General features: G+C 46.5%; 2 protein-coding genes across 3 annotated transcripts in view; both read right to left on the minus strand.

The window, feature by feature from the left end:
- Nucleotides 1-8,795, minus strand: part of DYRK4 (dual specificity tyrosine phosphorylation regulated kinase 4) — a 30,207-nt gene extending 21,412 nt beyond the window's left edge. Inside the window, exons 1-2 of one of the 2 annotated variants that reach the window (XM_066632321.1) lie at nt 8,725-8,765; nt 784-867 (exon numbers count right to left, since the gene is read on the minus strand). The gene's annotated coding sequence lies outside the window, so the exon portion shown is untranslated. Of the gene's footprint in view, nt 1-783; nt 868-8,724 lie in introns of both variants that reach the window. The other variant, XM_066632322.1, reaches the window with a different exon arrangement.
- On the minus strand, nt 173-18,416 carry LOC136656115 (uncharacterized). The gene is made up of 7 exons (XM_066632954.1): nt 18,115-18,416; nt 10,996-11,098; nt 9,593-9,677; nt 9,034-9,125; nt 6,485-6,559; nt 784-867; nt 173-295 (listed from the first exon to the last, which is right to left on the minus strand). Exons 1-7 carry the CDS (start codon nt 18,414-18,416, stop codon nt 173-175), a joined length of 864 nt encoding a protein of 287 aa, XP_066489051.1.
- Between the last annotated feature and the right edge of the window lie 2,450 nt (nt 18,417-20,866).

Here is a 20,866-nt window from a genome sequence, read left to right on the forward strand (position 1 = left end):
TGCTCCGATCCAGCTTGGAGCTATACAAGTCCAGGATTAGATCTCTCTGAATGTAAATCCATCGATGGACGGCATATCATGCACCCAAAGGAGAGGGTTCCCAAGCCAGCAAAGGGGGCCGCAAGCCCAGAACCCTTCGTACCAACACAAATTCAAACTCTTCACTGGCTCTTCAGGACGAGCAGTCCCAGAGAGAAGACTCCTCTTCCCGAGGAACCCAGTCGAAGATCAGAGAAGTCCAGATTCTTGAAAAGGGCTCTGCATGCTGCCCTGCAGCAATTTGCAATGTGTGCTCCTGGGAACCCCGGGGTCCCTGAAAATGCTGAGCCTCCTTTAGGGGCTCCACAAGCACACCAGGAGTAGTTGCTCAGCTCTGTTTTACTCTGCGCATGCACCGGCACTCTGGGACTTCCTGAGCCTCTGCGCATGCACTGGCAGGGCTCCCCAAGACTCCATTTAGGAGTGTGAAGGGCTCTGGAGACTGAAAAGTTTCCGAACTGCTGCTGGATTGGATTGGAATTCTTGTAGGGAACTTTCCTGGCGAGACAGTAAAAAGCTTGGGCTTGAGACACTTGGGGATCTGAGGCTGCAAAACTTCATAGAGGTAAAAATATAGTAATCAACTGAATAGATGTGTTGCTCCTTAATGATGCCTCAAAATCAGTTGCCTGAGCCCTGTCAAGTGTGACCAGTGTCAAGTGTGGTCAGCCTGACAAGGTGTTTTTTTTCAGAGTGCAAAGGTGGCCCTTGGAAGGAAGTGCTGGAACTTTCTTGTTCAGGTACCTGACGGAAAACTTTGTGGGTTCCCAGACGGCTGCTCTCCTGAGACGACAGCTGAGACTGAGACAGAACCTCGGCTTGTGGTGGCTGGAAAACAAGTTTCAAATTATGTGCAGGCATCTGTGCTGTTCCACTACTGCTCTGACAGTAAGTAGATGCCCCAAATGAAGACACAGGCTGTGCCATGAACCATCTCAGAATCTGCTTAGACAAGGAATGGGAGACGGTTTCAATAATTTTAGCATCACTGTTTATATCAATGAGATGAGCTGGTTTAGCTCAATGACACCATTCCAGGACAGGAGAGGACGGAACGCAGTCTGGTGCTTGGGGCAAAAAAAAAAAAAAAATCCCACCAGCCACTATCATTCCTTCATTAATATGGGGCAGGTTCAGTGGGAAATTCTCTTTCACAAGTTTAACAAATGAAAGCTGTCCCAGAGCAGGATGTTCTGCTGCGTTGGTCAGAGATCTCGGTCTTTTATTAGGTCATCTTCATGGTTAGCCTGACCTCTGAGCTAAATGCCTACAGTATTTAGCAGCATAGGAGTCTCTCGTCAGTACTGATGGGATTTGTGGAGCAGAATCCTCACCACATCACTCATACCCCGTCTTTTTTTCTTTGCAGAATAGGAACATAAGAACAAAGTGCTATTTGTTCAGCAGTTCTCAAAACTCCCAGAAGAACCAGGCCACCCACCCTTAAAAACAAAGTCCAGAAAAGTTTTGCATAAAACCAGGCAACCAGGCAATGACGGAGTGCCAGGTCACACACAAACAACCCCCCCCCCCCAGTCTGCCAATCCTCTTTCCATGGTGAGAGAGCAGGCAGGTGCCTCTCCTGCACCTTACACAAGGTAACATGTGTGGCATGACATGTGTGTAGGCCTGGTTCATTTCCTGTGAAAAACTGGGCATGAGGGCACATCCTAAAGTTGAGGCATGCAGCCATACAGCTGTACACGTAATACTGTCACATCACACATGACCTGTAGAGTGTAGAGGACTGCTGGACCTGCTTCGCCCCCCCGCCCGCCCCCATGCAAAGAGGGTTGACAAGATTGGTGAGTGTGTGTGTGATACAGAGGCCCTTGTAACAGATAAAATGTTGGACTTGGAAGAGGGAACCCCAAGTTCAAATCCTTGTTCAGGCATGACGGCTGGGGCCAGTCACTAGCTCTCACCCTAATCCAGCAATTTTCAACCACTATGCCACGGTACATTGGCTGGGGGTAAGTCACCTGAATTCTGGACTGCTTGGCCAGGGCCCCTTAGGCTTGGTTTGGACAGCCCTGCTGGCATGTTCCACAGTAGAACTGCCTTGAGAAAAGGCGGGCAGTATTATTATTATTATTATACTTTATTTTTACCCCACCTTTCTCCCCGAAGGGACTCAAGGCGGCTTACAAAACAAGGTTAAAACACATTAAAAACATAGTTGCTTGGTGAAAATCTCCTGTGCTGTTTTCATACATCAAGGGAGGACAGCAGTTTGTCCAGCGACCCAGAAAGTCAGCTGCAGAGTTACCAGGGTGACCACACTAATGTAACCCTGGTGAGCACTGCCTGCCCCTTCCCAGCCAACCCACAGGATGTGAAGATGACACTCTCACACTTCTCCTTGGTACCTCAAATGTCTCGGATAGGGGAGGGTGTGTGAGACCAACCCCCCCCATCCCTTCTTCATAATAAACACAGTACACTTGGGGGACAGTAGAGGTCTGTCTCTGACATTGTGCTGGACTTTCGAGGAAAAGGAAGAAGCAACAGGAAGCTCTCAGCCTGGATATTTCCAAGGCTTGGGAAAAGTTGCATTTAAGATGATCGAGCAAAAAAACCCTGAAAAATTGATATTTCAACTTTTAAATATCCTGATGCTTTATTGTTCAGTAATTAAAAATGCTGAATTAATTAAAATGCTGATTATAAAATAATCCTTATTTTATAGCAACCTTTTAAATTAAAACTTCCAACTCAATGATTTTGGAGTCAATGAACTGCATATTTAGTAAGTTTTTGAAATAATTTCGCATTATCACCTAGAGACATGGTATTGGCAACTAGGCTTTAGACAGAAGTATAATCACTTTTTAAACCATCCTATTGCTGAAATGAACACTCGGGCTTGCTTTAATAAATGTCTTCTTAAGTATTTTCTCCCATTTTTTAAAAAGTGCTCCTTTTCACTAATGGGTTAATCTAGCAACTGAATATTTGCTCAGATTTGCTTATGTTCCATAATGAAATGACCGTTCACAGCCTTATCAACTAACACACAGACACTGTGGGAAAGAATTCCCATGACAGTTACCTTTGGCTGAATCTGTCGAGTTCTTCTTCTTGGTAAACAACAGGTGTTGCTGCAGAAACTGAGACCCCAACTGTTTTGGGTGAGTCTTTCACCCCCCATAATGACAGAGCTCCATGTTTTAGATCTGTCTGCATTGAAATGTTCACTCTGAAAAGTTAAATCCGACACCACTCTTTTCTCTAATTCAAAAGCATCCAAGTCAAATTGCCTCCACAAATGAGTTTTTGGGTTATTTTTACAGAGCATTTCCTGAGTAGATCCATATTTTAATCTGGCTCTACTTGTCTCACACACTTGGACTGCCTTGAGCACAACAGCAACAAAGCTAACTATGACAATGATCGTATCTGCTGACGTGCCAAGGAAATCTTGGAGGAGTTGAGAGTCACGCAACACAGTCGTCAGGGAGGTTCATTTCTGCAAAGCTTTTCTCCTGAGAACTGGTGTGTTCTTTCTTCTCTCATGAAAAAAGAGGAAAAGCATTCTTCTCTGTCAAAAATCACAAGCCAAGATGCCCTCAGAAAAGGATAGTTTCAATTACAGAACTGTTTGGACTAACAATATTTATCACACCTTTGCTATAGTTGTTACTGCTTGGAAACGTAGCGAGAAAAGCTGGAAGCATTCTGGTTGAAAACACTGCTCAAGCCTTCTCATTTTGCCCTCAAAACCCTTCGCTCTGCTTATTTTGTGTGGTGGGAGGGTTTCAGAACAACTTTTTCCTTTCAAAAATGATTGTGCTTTAGGAAAAGGAAAATGTAGAACGTTCCAGCTATACAGCTGCAGAACAGGAAAGAGAGAGAAAGCAAAAGGCAGAACAGTCAGGAAGGCAAGAAGCCGCCAAACTGGAAGGGGAGAAAAAGTCCAAACATCATCTGTTTCATCAAGCCTATTTTTTAGAATCCTGAATATGTGTGTAAAATTGCACCATTAGAGCACTACCTTTAAGAGCATGGGGGATACTTTCCCCTAAAGTGGAGTGTTGTGAGAAAGCATGCTGTAAGTTGCTCATTAATTAACAGGCAGGAAACAGGTGTTGATTGGCCCAGAATGGTCTGCTCCCATTGGGTAGAAAGCCTCAAACAGAGCGCACTGCAGTGGATCAACACTAAAGGAAGCTGCACTATCTGAGGTATGTCTGTATCTGTTCCACTACAGTATTTTGTAGTTGACCTGCTTTGCTGCTGCCTTGAGGGCCCGGGCAGAATGTACGCTCATTAAATTAATAAAACTATTGAAAAATGTGACTCGAAACTGCGGCTTTAAAATCTGGCATGCATTTCAGGAGATCCTTGCACATTCTGGTGACCAAAAATTGGATTTGCCACAGAAGCTCGAAGGTTGCCCCCCTGCAACACTCTGCTAAGCACTGAAATTCACACCAGACACACAGGCTCCAACTTTAGCCTTGAACGGTGAGGTGTGAAAGTCAGAATCGTTGAGCACATCTTTGAATCTTCAGCCTGTATTTGCATTTTGGGCATCAGGTTGTTTTCCCTCCTCTTTAGGAAAGCCACACCCTTTTATCAGAAAAGATGTAATTGACACTTCTGCAAAGGATGAGAAAAGGAAAAGGACATAAGAAGAGGTCACGTGGCACCCCTCCAAGTGTGCCTGGCACACAGTTTGGGAACCTCTAACCCACCCTGTGCTGACACACAGGAAAGGAACGGTGGTCATTCCAGGCATGTCTAGTCATCAGGGCGCACTGGATGCCACATGCATCAGATCTGAGCTTTTGTATCTGTTGTAGAAATGACTTAATTTTACTCTTCCTGTGATAAGTGAAGTGAGTCCCATGTGTATTTCCTTATAAGACAGTGCTGGAGAGGGTCATGGAACGGACAGCTAAAGAGGGATTACCCAGCCAGGCAGGCTGGTCTCCACCATCCTCCATTCCTCTGCCTTACTTCTGTTTGCTGAGAGGCAGGCTTGCAATGAAGGAAAGTCACACACCTGGTTTGGCATTCCTCTGGAGAGCGGGGAGTGAGCCACTCCTTTCCCAGTGCAACTTGGAGACAGCCTTACTGGCCCCTGGGGAAAGGGCTTTTCATTCCTGCAAGGGGCCATCACCTTTGAGGGGGAGAAACACACTCTCAGATCAGACTTCTGCAACCAGCCGCTGAAAATTCACGCTGAGCATAGAAAGGGACAGGTCAGTCTTTATGCTGTATTGGTATAGCTGCTTCCATGGAAATCCCATATGGGTCAGATCATAACGCTCTGCGTCCATCAAACATAGATGCAGAAATATTAGTATTGAATCACACTTCATCACAGCCTGTGCTGGGTTGATCATATTCTGCAATTTGGGATCCAGGCAAGATCCTGGGAGGCATCTTCATAGGATTCTTGCTGCTCCAGACAATGTTGTTTCTGGAGCTGAGCTGGTGGAATTTGCTCAAGCCCAAAAGTCAAGGTGTTTCTTCTCCGAGGGCTGCAGTCACAACCGACACAATGCTGACCTTCTCCTCCTGGATACGCCCAAGTTGATATCTTGTCATCATCTCATGTTCTTTGTCTCCAGTTCTCCTGTCACCTGGGATGGCAATATCAACGATCCAAACTTGGTTTATCTTTTTGTCAACTGCACTGTTCTATCTGGCTTTTGTGTTCTAGGTGTTTGACTGCTGTAATCAAAGGATCCCAAAGGATCATTACTTGGTTGTCTCCGTGTTTTTATCAAGTTTATGATCCCAGGAATTCGGTGTGCAAGTAAATTGTGTTGTTTGCAAAGATTCCAGTGAACCAGAGCTGCAACTTCATCATGACATTCTTTATAGTCAGTTTGGGCGATCTTACAACAGGCATTGCTATTATTATTTATTTATTGTTATGCTCTGCGAGCATCCAAATTATGGATGATGAGCATAAGGCCCCATATTCTTCAATCATGCAATCCAGCTTGGGATACAGAAGTGGACAAACATTACAACTTTCAAGAGACCAAAAATAAAATAAATCACCATAATTCTACCATATGAACATCCAATATGTCCTGCTTCCCTCCCCACTATTGACGATGCATTAGAAATCTAACCACCTCATTCATCATTGGAGGGAAACTGTGAAAACCACCCACGTGCAGAGGAAGGAAACAGGATGGCTAAGGGGCTGGAGTACCACTCCCACCCATGCAGGGGAAAGCTGACCTAGTCATGCTTGCTTAAATTAGAAAGGCTGATGCAGCATGTGTTGTACACTGACTGGTGCCTGAATGGGAGACTTGACTCCACTGAGAAGAATCGCATTTGAATGGGATGGGAGTTCTGCCTCCGGTGTTGGCTCGTTCACACGTACAAGCAGCGGAAGTCCTCACACTGGCTGCAGTCACCTGGGGAGAGGCCCCTTCCAACCCATTCTGCATGCTGGCCACGCCATCTGCGCACTCACCCTCCCTCCAGAAATGACTGGTTTCTTCTTGGATTTGGAGCAGCAGAGCGGAACCAGCAAGTCCAAGAAGAGGCACTGCTGGAGAAAGAGAGGGGGAGTGAGCAGTGGGTGGGGAGCAGCGGAGTGTGCAACGTGTCACGCGGAGAAGGGGCTGGTGGGGGCACTTGCAAGATGGCGCAGCAGCTGGCAGGACCACTGGGAATGGCAGCAGGGGCCTCTCCTGCTCAGGCTCTGCTCTGAACCAGGACAAAGGCATTCAGGGGCAAAGGTGTGATTTTAAAAAAAATGCTACAGGGATGTTCAATTTCACAGTAGATACTCTAACTGGAAAAATGAACAAGTCACCATTTCTCAGCCCAGCATACCTCACAAGGTTGTTGTGAGGATTAAATGAGAGGAAGAGAACCTTGTACGTGGCCCTGAGCTCCTTGAAGGAAGGGCAAGATAGAAAGGTGAGTGGGGGTGCTAACCGCCCACTGAGTATCCAGCATACATACTGCTTTGTTTTGGAGGTTTGCTTGGAAGTCAGAAAGCATGTAGGTCGAAACAGCCAGCTGTTGCCAGTCCAGCACTATTGTGTCTACGCAAAACAACTATAGATAGACCTGTGTAAAAGCGCCACTGCAACTGTCTGGAACTTGGGGAGACAATGCAATCTACTAGAACTCTACAAAGACCAGCAGAAGCATGGCCTCTATGCTTCGCAGGATTAAGAAAAGACACACTTAAGACACATCTGTTCTACAGAGCTCCTGGCTAGGAGGATGTGTGCCCTGCAGGTCAATGGCACAAGCAGGCTTTTGAAAAGGCTCAAAGCCAAGCAAACCTGTGCTAGATGGAGGAGTCAGGAATTTGGTTCTGTCCTTCCTATTTCATATCTAACCAACATAAGCAAATTACTGACTGGCTATCTACCACCCCATCAGAAATTAAAGAAAGAAGGCACTGTAGAATATTATAATTGGTGATATGAATTTTTTGTTGCAATATGAAACGTAGGCTGCAATCAACACCTGCCTGGGAGTAAGTCCTATTGAATTCAGTGACACTTGCTTCTGAGTAGACATTCATAGAATTTTGCAGTTAGGCTGTAATCTTACACAGATTCACATGGGAGTAAGCCCCATTGAACTCAGTAGTGGTTTACTTCTGAGTAGACATACAATAGGATTGCACAGTTAATTGTAAAATTTGATATAGTTCTCGATTTTTTTTAAAAGTGCTATCATAGAAAGTGCTATCATAGAAATTGCTATCATAGAAAGGATGTGGCCACAGGCCTAGTGTGTACATTTCTAACTCTAATTTTCAGTGCGCACACACACACACACACACACACACACACACACAAGCGCTTCAGCCATCAGAAGACTGGGAAACAGAGTTCGTTCAGGATGCTGCAACACTCCTCAAGAGCCATCACCCGACGCTTCCCACATCAACTGATGGCGAAGGGTCAGCAGCCAAACTATCGACAGGTCCCTCTCAGAACGCCCCCTCCCTGTCCTGCATTATGGCTCAGACCAGTTCCCTCAGGCTGCAGTAGCCAGAAGGCCATTCACGAGAGAGACAAACTAGCATGTGTGTGTTTCCTTTGAGGGCTACTCAAAGCTTGGAACAGAGGAAGGGGTAGGCACAGCTCCTGTTTGCTTTTGGGGTTCTTTTTCCTTTACCAGTTCCACTTGGGTCAGGGCATCTTTTCACTGGGAGCAAGCAGTCAACAGACCAAAATTCAAACAGGACCAAAATTCACTGGGAACAAACAGCCAAGGGGACCAAAATTCAGAATCCTGATCCCTCCGCTCAGATTCAGCTGCCGCTGCACAAACAGAAATGCGTATTGTGGCAGTTAACACTGCACTCAGACACTGCTCTGCTGTCCACTGGCTTCTACACCTTGCTGCTTGCCAGGGAGACAAGGCTGCATGGCCATTCTCAGCTCCAAAATCAAGGAACAGCTTTGCAAGGTAACTTTAAGGAGTGGCCACCCAAACTCCTGAGCTGTGTTTGGGAAGTGACAAGCAATTCCCAAGCATGTTGAACTGAGGCACCTTCACACACACACAAAATCACAACTCAGTCACAACAGAGTGGAACCCCTTACCCCAAATTCCAGCCTTCTGGAAGCAAGTAAGCCCCAGCAAGGCAGTCCCACGAGTCCTCCCCAACTGATCCAGACCCTGCTGAGAAGGAGGACATGATGACTGGAAAATAAATCAAGCCTTCAGTGTCGATCTCACCTGCTGATGTCGGTCCTTATGATTTGTCAGCCCTAAGTTTCCTTTTTTGAGCTTGTGTGCCAGGGACACGTTCTCCTGAGGAACCAGAGGAAGCGCTTCCCAGGGTCTTTGGACTGATGCTTTCGGCTCAAGTAGAGACTGTAACAGCAAGCAAAGAAATGTGGAGTTTTAAATGCAGCCTACTGTTGGCGCTGAACAGTTGAAACTGGCCTGCTTCAGAATCAATGAGGACTTTACAGCCCAGCAATTGAACCAGCACTTAGAATGTGTCATGTCAGGCACCATTATAAATGCACACCGGCTTCTTACCAAAGAAAGTTGGGTGTAATCGGTCTCGGTGGATGCTTGATCTGTCTTGCCTTTGCTTGCAGCATGGCCCATGTCTCCTTTAGGAGTCTTTCCTGCATGGAAAAATAAAAGCAAAGAGTAAATCTGCACTGCAAGGACATGTATTGTCAGTGGAAAGAAAACAGGTGAGGATTTTTGTCTGTCCAGCCTCCTTCCTGGGAAATTCCTCCTCCCTGCCCCCCACTCTGGCCCTCAGAACCTGTACAGTTCCAGAAACCAAATTCATCTCTGCTCCTGTTGCTGGCCTCTTCTCTCAACCTTGGACCACTTTCTCGTAGTCCCACGGACAGAACAAGACTCTGAGACCCTGCAGCTCCTGTCTCCGCCGGCCTGGCATCCCTTCCCTGGGGCCCAAATGTTCTATTGATCCAGGAGCTCTGCTGAGCCTGAGGCACAGTGGCCACTTTCACGGAGCTGCATAAGGTTTTTCAATACCTAGCCAAGCTATTAGACAAAAGCTGCAGTGGAGGTCAGCTTTCATTTCAATATCAAAGAGCTAAGAATGCTCAGTTTTGCTTACCACAGGAATCAGGCTGACCTGATCCAATCCTAATTTTGTCTCCATCTTGCTTTGGATTGTGAACAACAGCACTCCGTTCTCTTTCCTATGTGGTAGAACAGAATCAGAGGAAGCATACAGTGTGCATGAAGAGCCATAAGAACTACTAACACATGAAAATTATAAATGTAACCAAATAACGCCTTGGTCCAAGTTTCAGAGATACTGTTCTCAACCTTTATTCTGGCCAAGCTTCCTCAAGCTTATCAGAGGTTCCCTCAGTGCAAAGATCGGAATGGGAGTCAAGGATTTCCCGGGCAGCAGCCCACCTTGCCTTCAACACTCCAATGCCTCTCTCCCAACATACAGCCACAGAAAAATATTGGGTGTCTTCTAGGGAGCAATCTTGGCTCAAGCTCTTGCCTGGATTCTTTGCATCTGAATGCTCCACAGTGAAAGAAGTAACCATTTTTTAAAATAATTTTATTATGCAAAAATACAAAAATTACAAAAGTAAAAACAACACATCACACTGGACGCTATTAAAGTTTATATTCCAATGAGTATTTTTCCAACTGTTTTGATGTTATAAAACAGTGTCCTTGTTGCCATTTATTTATGCACCCTGATTATGTTGCCCCTTCCAGTTGTTTCTCAACATCAGTAACTCACTTGTCAAGAGAAGTTCTCTCTGCTAAAATGCTGCCCAGCTTTGACTCTGCCTCATCCTTTTTTCCAAATACTCCACTAATTTCTTTTCTTGCTCTACTACCTTTTCTCTGAATTTCTCTCCCTTTCATTTAATTTTTTTATGTTCAGTGCTTTTGTTTATAATGCCTTGAAAACATCCAGAACAGGCTTTGCGGAATTTCTTCCTTTCCCTTCCTATTTGTCAAGAAGCTTTAAGTCTTTTTGGGTAAGCCATATTTTCAAACACATGAATAATCTTCCATGGACACACACTTATCTTATTTCTACCAAAACATTTTCAAAATTGATTCATAATTTTAAAAATGTAAACTCAGTGTCCTTAGAATGAGTGGTCTTATCATTTCATACACAATAAATCTCCTCAATCTTGCTCAAAAGTACAATCTTAAATTCTCTCAGCTATCAAACTGGTTCATATATGTCTTATCACGAATTAATGATTACTTTAGTACAGCGGTTTTCAAACTTTTTAGCACTGAGACCCACCTAAAAAAAGTTTCCCTTTACCATACACTCAAGCCTCTGTGGCTATAATGGTGATTGGGCAATAGTGCTCACCCCCCACCCACCCCTCACCCCCAAGTAGCAGGCTGTTTAAACCTTGATGCACATAGCGTAATCTGCCCTGACAGTTTCGCAAACCACCAAAAACTGGGTTGTGGTGGGTCACAAGATGAGAATTACAGGCATGCAGCTGTATGACCGTTGCTCACCTTTTGGATTATTACATTTGATTTTTCCCCAGGTTTCAGTATAACAGGGAGAGCACTGGATCTGCCTTTCCTGATTTTTTCAGACTTGGTGACAATCTTCTTCCTAGACAATTACAGTAGAACAGATTCTGTCAGTGCATTGCTTCTAAAAACTTAGGAATGTAAGCTCCAAGTATTTGTGTGAAGTTATTTAGACTATCCATAAAATAAGACTTTCTATAGTGCAGAAGAAAATTAAAGTGGGTGAGATGCATCAAGAAATGACATGATTTCCTTTGGACAAAGGGAACTGGTCTTCATATGCTGATAGAGGAAAAAAGGCAATATGTGAGGGGACGCTCACCAAATGGGGGGCAAAATTCTCATGGAAGCATATGAGCTTGAGGCTGGTCAGTATCACAGTCTACCAAGAGGTTTTGTTGTGTTTGTTAGTTTTTATAAAAAGAAAAATCGTATAGCTTTGCTTTCTAAAAGCTGTTTGGCTACATACTACTACTTTGTGAAAGGACCAGAGATGCTGGTTTGAGAATTACACATTGACCACCAAACATCCTGCTGTTGATGACCAACCCAGGTGTGTCCTTCATGATGTGCAACACTGCCTCCAATTTAACTTTGTGCATTGACACTAAAGGCCTTTCCAGATAAGTTCCTTGCACCTGTGGCTTTTCCACTTACAGTCACATGTGGAATCCCAACATGCCTGCTGCCACACTGCCATAGATGCAGCATATTTGCAGAGTAGACAGGCCCTTTCCCTTTCCCTTCATGTTCCTCTTTCAGCAGGCGTGTTTCAAAAACCAAAGGAACAGTGGCATCCACAGCAGTCCACATGTGTGGTTATTTGGCTGTTAATTACTGCTGTTCTCAAGAAAATTGGAAGTTCTGCATTAATAGATGTGCTGACTTGAACAGAGGTGACAACAGACATCAGTGGCATGATGTGGACTCTTCCAAGAAGAATGACTGAACCAGGCTTGAGATTTGTCTGTTCCCCCTGGCCATTTTAATATTTCAAGTGAACAGGTTCAGAATGAAACAACATGAACACAAAATGAACACTATCAAATTCCTCATTGAAACATATTCCAGCAAACACACATCTGGTTTTTCCATTCTGATGCCACTCCAAGGCTTGGTAACCCCTCCCGGAAACCCCTTCCCACCCATAAAGAAGCTCACATTTAGTACAAAGGTCTTGTGTTCAGGGGTACATTTTTGTGGATTATGTAAGAGCAGATCCCCCATTGAAGACAATGGAGGCTCTGTGAGGAGTATGACATCAGATGACACCACAAGGTTCTGGCAGAGTTGAAGGTTCCAGAATGTGTCTAAAGTTATGCAGACACTGGCATTTCTGCCTGCATGTTGCCTTTGGGCCCTCTGCTAGAATTCAAGACAACTTGTTGCCTGAGATAGGCAAGAGCACTCTGCCCCATGGTGGCAAAAACCTAAGCATCTGTAAACTAAATTGGTGACACTTAACCACAAAGTGCATCATCTAAGCTCTGACGCCTGTTAGGATTTGGCAAATGTTTCAGAGAGGCAGTCAGAAACAGGGCTCAGCACTTGTCAAGGCAAACACACACTGGCCATGGGTGGGGGGTAGAACTAATGCTCACATCATTGGAGGGGGCGGAGTTAAGCAGGCCTGCTCCTAGGAAACCCCCACATATTTGTCTCCCCATGGAGACACAAGCCAAGACAGGGCTTTTATGGAGGAAAAGGAATCAAGACTAGTTATCTAACTGGTACGGTTGACTAGAAGAAAAATTCTGCATGGCCTTTGACATGAAGGTTGGTTGAGTTTGGAATTTCTTATTGTTTATTCAAGCAGTCAGCTCATTTGGTGCAATCCAGAGAGCAAGAGAAGGAAGAGAATTAAGGGAAGGGGCTGTAGCCCAGCAGCAGAACACATCCTTTGCAAGCAGAAAGTCCCAGCTTCCGTCACTGACACCTCCCAGCGCAGCAGAAAAACTCCTGCCTGAAACAGTGGGAAGCCACCACCAGTCAGTCAACAATATTGGACCAACGGTCTGAAAGCAGAAGGCAGCTTCCCCTGCTCCAAACGGGAAGAGTGTCGCTTATTCTACATAGCTGGACTCTGTTTGCCAGCTTTTGAAAAATGTGTGAAATTCAGAACGCAGTGGGCCCTCCTCATCTGTCGATTCCACCATCCATGGATGCCTCCCTTTGCCTTTGAGGGCCACCGGACACAACCAGAAGCATCTCTGGGTTCGCGTCATCAGCTTCTGGTTGCGCCTGGCAGATGTTTTGAGGCACAGGGTGTGGGCCTCCCTGTACCTCAGAACATCTCCCAGACGTGACCAGAAGTTGCAGAGGCGAACTGGAAGTCCTGAGGTACAGAATTCTTACAGAATTTTGGATCACATTCAGCTAGTTTAGACCTTCCCATGTTTCACTCTCAAATATGTAGGACATTATCAAAGGACAACAACACTCAAAGTCTCAAACAACACAGTCCTGGAACGAGCTGGAATCCCCAGTGTGCACACACTGCTGAAACAGAGATGCCTGCGTTGGCCTGGTCATGAGTGCTATTCAGCCCTCAGTATGAAATGAGTTTGACACACCTGCCCTAGTGAATGTAAACTCTGTGGCAACCTTATCTTTTCTGTTGTATAATGTACAAAATGGGCCTTCGATGGGGGAGCTGCCCTTGCCATCAAGTTACAATTTATGTTTGTTGTGGTTGTGGAGAAACATGAAACAGTTCTGTTAAGCACTGTACTGATTCTCCTTTACCCATGACTTCTGTGTCTCCAGAACAGTGGCTCTCTCCCTCTGCAAAATCAGCGCTATTGCGTCTGCATGAAAACATCAGGGCAGGTTGTGCCTGCATGAAAGTGCAGTGCTGCTGTCCTTAATTTGTGACATCTGTATGTTGGATCTCCTGAAGTGGGTTGGAGGATTGCCTATAGTTATAGAGATACATGTTTTCTACTCAAGACTACAGAGAATGATGTAAGACTACCTGATTTTACACTCATTAAAATAAAGTGATTTAATTTAAACAATAGAAAGATGATCCAAACGTGTCTGGTGTTACCACACACTCCCATGGCAAAAAGAGGGGTTATCATCTCTGACTTCTCACATCATAGTTCTGACCAGATACAACCTAACTAGAATACGTAACGAAAAGACAGTACAGCCCTTTTGTCCTCACAGCTGCTACCTAGGCACAGGATTAAGTTTAGACTCAAAGAGGAGCCCTTTGAGGAACCAAACAGTTCCATACATTTTGAATTTGTTTTTCTTATGTGAAGTCATGGTAAACTCTCATTCATGCTGTCACAATACAGTGGTTCCCTTTTTCTGGGAACTGCAAGACCTTGTCCCTGCAGCTCCAGTCATCAGCAGGACCTGTCACTCTCATCAGTGCTTATGCACCGACTCTGTCGTCTCCAGCAGAAGCCAAAGACAAATTCTATGATGACCTGGCCACCACTGTCAAGAAAATCCCTGTAAAAGAGCCATTGTTCATCCTCGGCGATTTCAATGCTAGAGTTGGTGCTGATAACAGTTCATGGCCCACTTGCTTAGGTCAGTTTGGCACTGGGAGGATGAACGAAAATGGCCAACGCCTGCTAGAGTTTTGCTGTCATCACGGTCTCTGTGTCAGCAACACGTTCTTCAACACAAAGCCCCAACATAGAGTCTCTTGGAGACATCTAAGATCAAAGCACTGGCACCAGCTTGACCTGATCCTCACCAGATGCTCCAGCCTTCCCAGCATGAAGATCACACGCAGTTATCATGGTGCTGCCTGCGACACTGACCACTCCCTGGTGTGCAGCAGAGTGAAACTGCAAACAAAGCGACTGTATCACACGAAAAAGGAAGGAAGACCTCGCATTGATACCAGCAAGACCCGGGATCAGAGAAAAGTGGAGGAATTTGCACAAGCGCTTGAGGAATCTCTTCCAGGCCCGGCTGACGCAAACGCATCCAACAGATGGGAACATTTCAAGAATACCGTTTACAACACCGCCTTGTCCATATTTGGCAAGAAGACCAACAAGGCGGCAGACTGGTTTGAAGCCCACTCTGAGGAGTTGACACCAGTCATTGAGGAAAAGAGGAGAGCTCAAGCAGCATACAAGGCCTGTCCCAGTGAGCGCAACCTGCAGGTCCTCCGAACTGCTCGCAGCAAAGTCCAACAGACTGCCAGGAGATGTGCTAACGACTACTGGCTCCAGCTCTGTTCCGAGATACAGATAGCAGCTGACACGGGCAACATCAAGGGGATGTATGACGGTATCAAGCAGGCCCTAGGTCCAACACAGAGGAAAATTGCCCCTCTGAAGTCTGCCACAGGCGAGGTCATCCAGGATTGGGCGCAGCAGATGGAACGCTGGGTGCAGCACTACTCTGAGCTATATTCCAGAGAAAATGTAGTCACCGAAGAAGCACTGAACAACATTGAGTGCCTGCCTGTGCTGGAGGAGCTTGACAGTGAACCAACCCTAGAAGAACTTCACGTGGCCCTGGACACCCTTGCCTTTGGCAAGGCACCTGGAAAAGACAGCATCCCTGCTGAAGTCCTAAAGTGCTGCAAAGAGATCATCGTCACTGAGCTGCATGAAATCCTCTGTCTCTGCTGGAGAGAAGGTGGAGTACCTCAAGACATGAGGGATGCAAACATCATCACGCTGTACAAGAACAAAGGTGACAAGAGTGACTGCAACAACTACTGCGGCATCTCTTTCCTTAGCGTTGTAGGAAAACTGTTTGCCCGAGTTGCACTACAGAGGCTCCAGGTACTTGCAGAGAGCGTCTATCCAGAATCGCAGTGTGGATTCCGAGCCAACAGGTCCACCACTGATATGGTATTCTCCCTTAGACAACTGCAGGAGAAATGCAGGGAACAACGACAGCCACTCTTTATAGCCTTCATAGATCTCACAAAGGCTTTCGACCTGGTCAGCAGAGACGGCCTCTTCAAGATTCTCCCCAAGATCGGATGTCCACCCAGGCTCCTCAGCATCATCAGATCTTTCCACAAGGACAAGAAGGGCACTGTTGTCTTCGATGGCTCCACATCAGACCCTTTTGACATCCGAAGCGGAGTAAAGCAGGGCTGTGTTCTTGCACCAACCTTGTTTGGGATTTTCTTCGCTGTCCTGCTGAAGCAGGCCTTTGGAACTGCAACAGAAGGCATCTATCTCCGGACCAGATCAGACGGAAAGCTCTTCAACCTCTCCAGACTGAGAGCAAAATCCAAAGTCCAGCTGAAATGTCTGCATGACTTCCTCTTTGCCGACGATGCAGCTGTCACTACCCACTCTGCCAAAGATCTCCAGCAGCTCATGGATCGTTTTAGCAAGGCCTGCCAAGATTTTGGACTGACAATCAGCCTGAAGAAAACACAGGTCATGGTTCAGGATGTGGACTCACCTCCCTGCATTACAATCTCTGAGCATGAACTGGAGGTTGTCCATGACTTTGTGTACCTTGGCTCAACGATCTCCGACACTCTTTCTCTCGATACCGAGCTAAACAAGTGCATCGGTAAAGCAGCTACCACGTTTTCCAGACTCGCAAAGAGAGTCTGGTCCAACAAGAAGCTGACGGAACATACCAAGATCCAGGTCTACCGAGCTTGCGTCCTGAGTACACTTCTGTACTGCAGCGAGTCATGGACTCTTCGCTCACAACAGGAGAGGAAACTGAGCGCTTTCCACATGCGCTGCCTCCGACGCATCCTCGGCATCACCTGGCAGGACAAAGTTCCAAACAACACAGTCCTGGAACGTGCTGGAATCCCTAGCATTTATGCACTGCTGAAACAGAGATGCCTGCGTTGGCTTGGTCATGTCGTGAGAATGGATGATGGCCGGATCCCAAAGGATCTCCTCTATGGAGAACTTGTGCAAGGAAAGCGCCCTACAGGTAGACCACAGCTGCGATACAAGGACATCTGCAAGAGGGATCTGAAGGCCTTAGAGATGGACCTCAACAAGTGGGAAACCCTGGCCTCTGAGCGGCCCGCTTGGAGGCAGGCTGTGCAGCATGGCCTTTCCCAGTTTGAAGAGACACTTTGCCAACAGTCTGAGGCAGAGAGGCAAAGAAGGAAGGCCCATAGCCAGGGAGACAGACCAGGGACAGGCTGCATTTGCTCCCAGTGTGGAAGGGATTGTCACTCCCGGATTGGCCATTTCAGCCACACTAGACGCTGTGCCAGAACCACCTTTCAGAGCGCGATACCATAGTCTTTCGAGACTGAAGGTTGCCAATATACATACATATATTATCCTACTTTCAAGTCAGCTGGAATAGCGTCATTTAAGCAATAGGGCAGTGGTTCTCAAACTTTGAGGGAGCTTTACTCCCTCAGTAAATTCTTGTGGTAGAGGGGCTAGGGCAACGATGCAAGGGGGGTGCTTTGCACTTACTTTCAGAAGGCAGGGCTGCAGCAGGTGCAGACAACCCTGCACAGCGTTCCCCGAGGCTTGGAACGTTCGCCAAAAGAGGGCACAAAGCACCTCCTGTAAAACGGAAGTGTTTGTGCCCGCTTTTAATGAAAGTTCCAAGCCTTGGGGAGTGCTGTGCAGGGTTGCCCGCACCTCCTGTAGCCTGCTGCAGCCCTGCCTTCTGAAAGTAAGTGTAAAGCACCCCCCCTTGCCCCCCTTAGCAATGCAATCCTGAGGATCGCGTCGTTGCCTCCCTCCCCTTCCCCCGCCCCTTGAAGGAACAGCAGAAGCATTACACAAACTGGTGGGTCGCAACCCACCAGTTTGAGAACCACTGCAATAGGGCAATAATAAGAACATGGGTCCAAAAATGTGACTTTTTTTAAAGGAATCAATAGCTCAGAAGTTCTGGTGAAACAGAAAGCTTGTAACTGCCATCATCAAGGACAAATGGCACGCATCCTGTGAGCCTTTCAGGGGTAGATTCTACAAACCAGGGGCTACTACCCCAAAGACCATGCATCTATAGGTTGATTGCCTTGCTTCTGGAGGGCGATGGAACCTGCAATAGGGTCATCAACTTAGCTCTTGTTTCCTAGGAAGGATACATAGGAGCAGTCCCTCTGTTAGTTGTATTATTTGCTATAACAGATAAGGAATGAATGGCAGGCAGCTTCCCTACCTTGCCAGAACGGGTTGAGATGTTACTAGCTGTGGAACCAAGGCATTCACCTTGTTTTCTGAGCCTTCTTCAATTGATCTTAATACAGATAAAAATGTCTTCCATGAGATTTCTAGTGAATCGCCCATTTCTACAGCAGGAACCCCAGAGACACTCAGGGTACACGGAGGAGGGCAAGCGGTGGTTCTTTGAGCACCTGAACCCCCAACAGTGTTCTGACCATCACCCGTGTTCAACTTATGCTCGGCGGCAGGCCGCGTCTTGTGGTGCTCACTGAGCGACAGTTTCTTTTTCTGTGGCATTCCCATAGTGCTCAGGAGGTCGTCGTGAGAACAGTAAACTCCAGCTGCCCGTTCAAACAAACTCACTGTGCTGGTAGATCAAAGCAGCAGCATCCTATTACAAGCTGTCAATTTTTCTAATTGTTTTAATTACAGAGTCCAGAGCCAACCATAGGGCACAGTAGGTACATGAGGTGCCAGTGGAATTTTTCAGAAGGCGTCTGTGATGTAACAGTGTCATATATGAAAGCTGGAATTCTTGAGAACAGGATCAAGGAAAGTGGTGGCTTGCTGACCACAGCGCTTGGGATGGATTGAACCAGCCATGTTTCACTATCTTCTGATGATGGCCTGGAGGGGCTCCTCCTACCTTCTGACTTCCTACCTTCTGAATGCTTCAAGGGCTGAGGCATGGCAGGAAATATTTTTGAGAAGAATAAAATCCCACCACAGCCACTTGCCTGGAATAAGATCAGGGCTGCCAATAGCGACTGGGCAACTTAAAGACAAGACAGCTGTTCCCGAACTTCCTTTCTTTTAAAGACTGTGAGCCCTTTGGGACCAAGAACCATCTTTTATTTTATGTCAACTGCTTTGTGAACATTTTTGTTGAAAAGTGGTATATAAATATTTTCTTTGCTGTCCTGCTGAAGCAGGCCTTTGGAACTGCAACAGAAGGCATCTATCTCCGGACCAGATCAGACGGAAAGCTCTTCAACCTCTCCAGACTGAGAGCAAAGTCCAAAGTCCAGCTGAAATGTCTGCGTGACTTCCTCTTTGCTGACGATGCAGCTGTCACTACCCACTCTGCCAAAGATCTCCAGCAGCTCATGGATCGTCTTAGCAAGGCTTGCCAAGATTTTGGACTGACGATCAGCCTGAAGAAAACACAGGTCATGGTTCAGGATGTGGACTCACCTCCCTGCATTACAATCTCTGCACATGAACTGGAGATTGTCCATGACTTTGTGTACCTTGGCTCAACGATCTCCGACACTCTTTCTCTCGATACTGAGCTAAACAAATGCATCGGTAAAGCAGCTACCACTGTTTTCCAGACTCACAAAGAGAGTCTGGTTCAACAAGAAGCTGACGGAACATACCAAGATCCAGGTCTACAGAGCTTGCATCCTGAGTACACTTCTGTACTGCAGCGAGTCATGGACTCTTCACTCACAACAGGAGAAGAAACTGAACACTTTCCACATGCGCTGCCTCCAACGCATCCTCGGCATCACCTGGCAGGACAAAGTTCCAAACAACACAGTCCTGGAACGTGCTGGAATCCCTAGCATGTATGCACTGCTGAAACAGAGACGCCTGCATTGGCTCGGTCATGTCGTGAGAATGGATGATGGCTGGATCCCAAAGGATCTCCTCTATGGAGAACTCGTGCAGGGAAAGCACCCTACAGGTAGACCACAGCTGCGATACAAGGACATCTGCAAGAGGGATCTGAAGGCCTTAGGAGTGGACCTCAACAGGTGGGAAACCCTGGCCTCTGAGCGGCCCACTTGGAGGCAGGCTGTGCAGCATGGCCTTTTCCAGTTTGAAGAGACACTTGGCCAACAGTCTGAGGCAAAGAGGCAAAGAAGGAAGGCCCATAGCCAGGGAGACAGACCAGGGACAGACTGCACTTGCTCCCAGTGTGGAAGGGATTGTCACTTCCAAATCGGCCTTTTCAGCCACACTAGACGCTGTTTCAGAACCACCATTCAGAGCACAATACCAGAGTCTTCCGAGACTGAAAGTTGCCAACTAAAGTAACTTTTATAGGATCCACCCACTAAATAATTATGCATGTACCCCTGAACAGGATAAACAAAGCCTTTGCTTCTCCTGTGCCAGAAGCTTGCAGGCTGGGGAAAACACCACCCATGCAAGAGTTCCCAACCTACTCTTGGGGGAAGAGAGCTGGAGATAGAGTCATTCTAACCCAGCAGACATTAAAGCACATTCCTAATCCAGAGAACTGCCTAATTTGAGGGTCTCTATTCCAATCTCTATGATGCAAGAGGGCACCAGGACGCAAGTCTCTTGTTTTCTTGTGTGCTCCTTGAAGCCTCTGGTGGGCCATGTGAGACATTGGAAGCTGGACTAGATGGACCTATGGCTAGATCCAGCAGGGCTGTTCTCATGTTCTTATGACACAGGAGCATTCTGAAGTACGTCACTAACAAGTGTGCTCACCTCAGCAGTATTTGAGTCAACTGCAAATGCAGGCTTTTGTAATGCTGACCCTTCAGAAGGAAAATATAAATATAATGCTAATTCTGAAAGCATTTCACTTAGAGGTCTGGAACTCCTTAATGAATTTCTATATGTTGCAAATACCTAAAGGCACCAATCCTATCCGACTTTCCAGCACAGGGCTGGAAAGCAGCCAGCAGCCACAGTACAGCCCCAAGGTAAGGGAACAAATGTTTGCATGTCTTGAGGAGGCCTCTGGGGCTGTCCCTCCACCACAGCAT

Source organism: Tiliqua scincoides, chromosome 6 (genome assembly GCF_035046505.1).
Source record: "Tiliqua scincoides isolate rTilSci1 chromosome 6, rTilSci1.hap2, whole genome shotgun sequence".
NCBI lineage: Eukaryota > Metazoa > Chordata > Lepidosauria > Squamata > Scincidae > Tiliqua > Tiliqua scincoides.

Bases quoted from the DNA above. Each gene is read 5' to 3' on its own strand.
- LOC136656115 (XM_066632954.1), bottom strand. From the start codon at position 18,416: ATGCCACAGAAAAAGAAACTGTCGCTCAGTGAGCACCACAAGACGCGG. The intron at 9,126-9,592 runs GTAAGCAAAACT...TTTTCCATGCAG, and splicing joins AGGTCAGCCTGATTCCTGTG to GAAAGACTCCTAAAGGAGAC. The intron at 868-6,484 runs GTGAGTGCGCAG...CTTGTTTTCCAG, and splicing joins CAGTCATTTCTGGAGGGAGG to CCACCACAAGCCGAGGTTCT.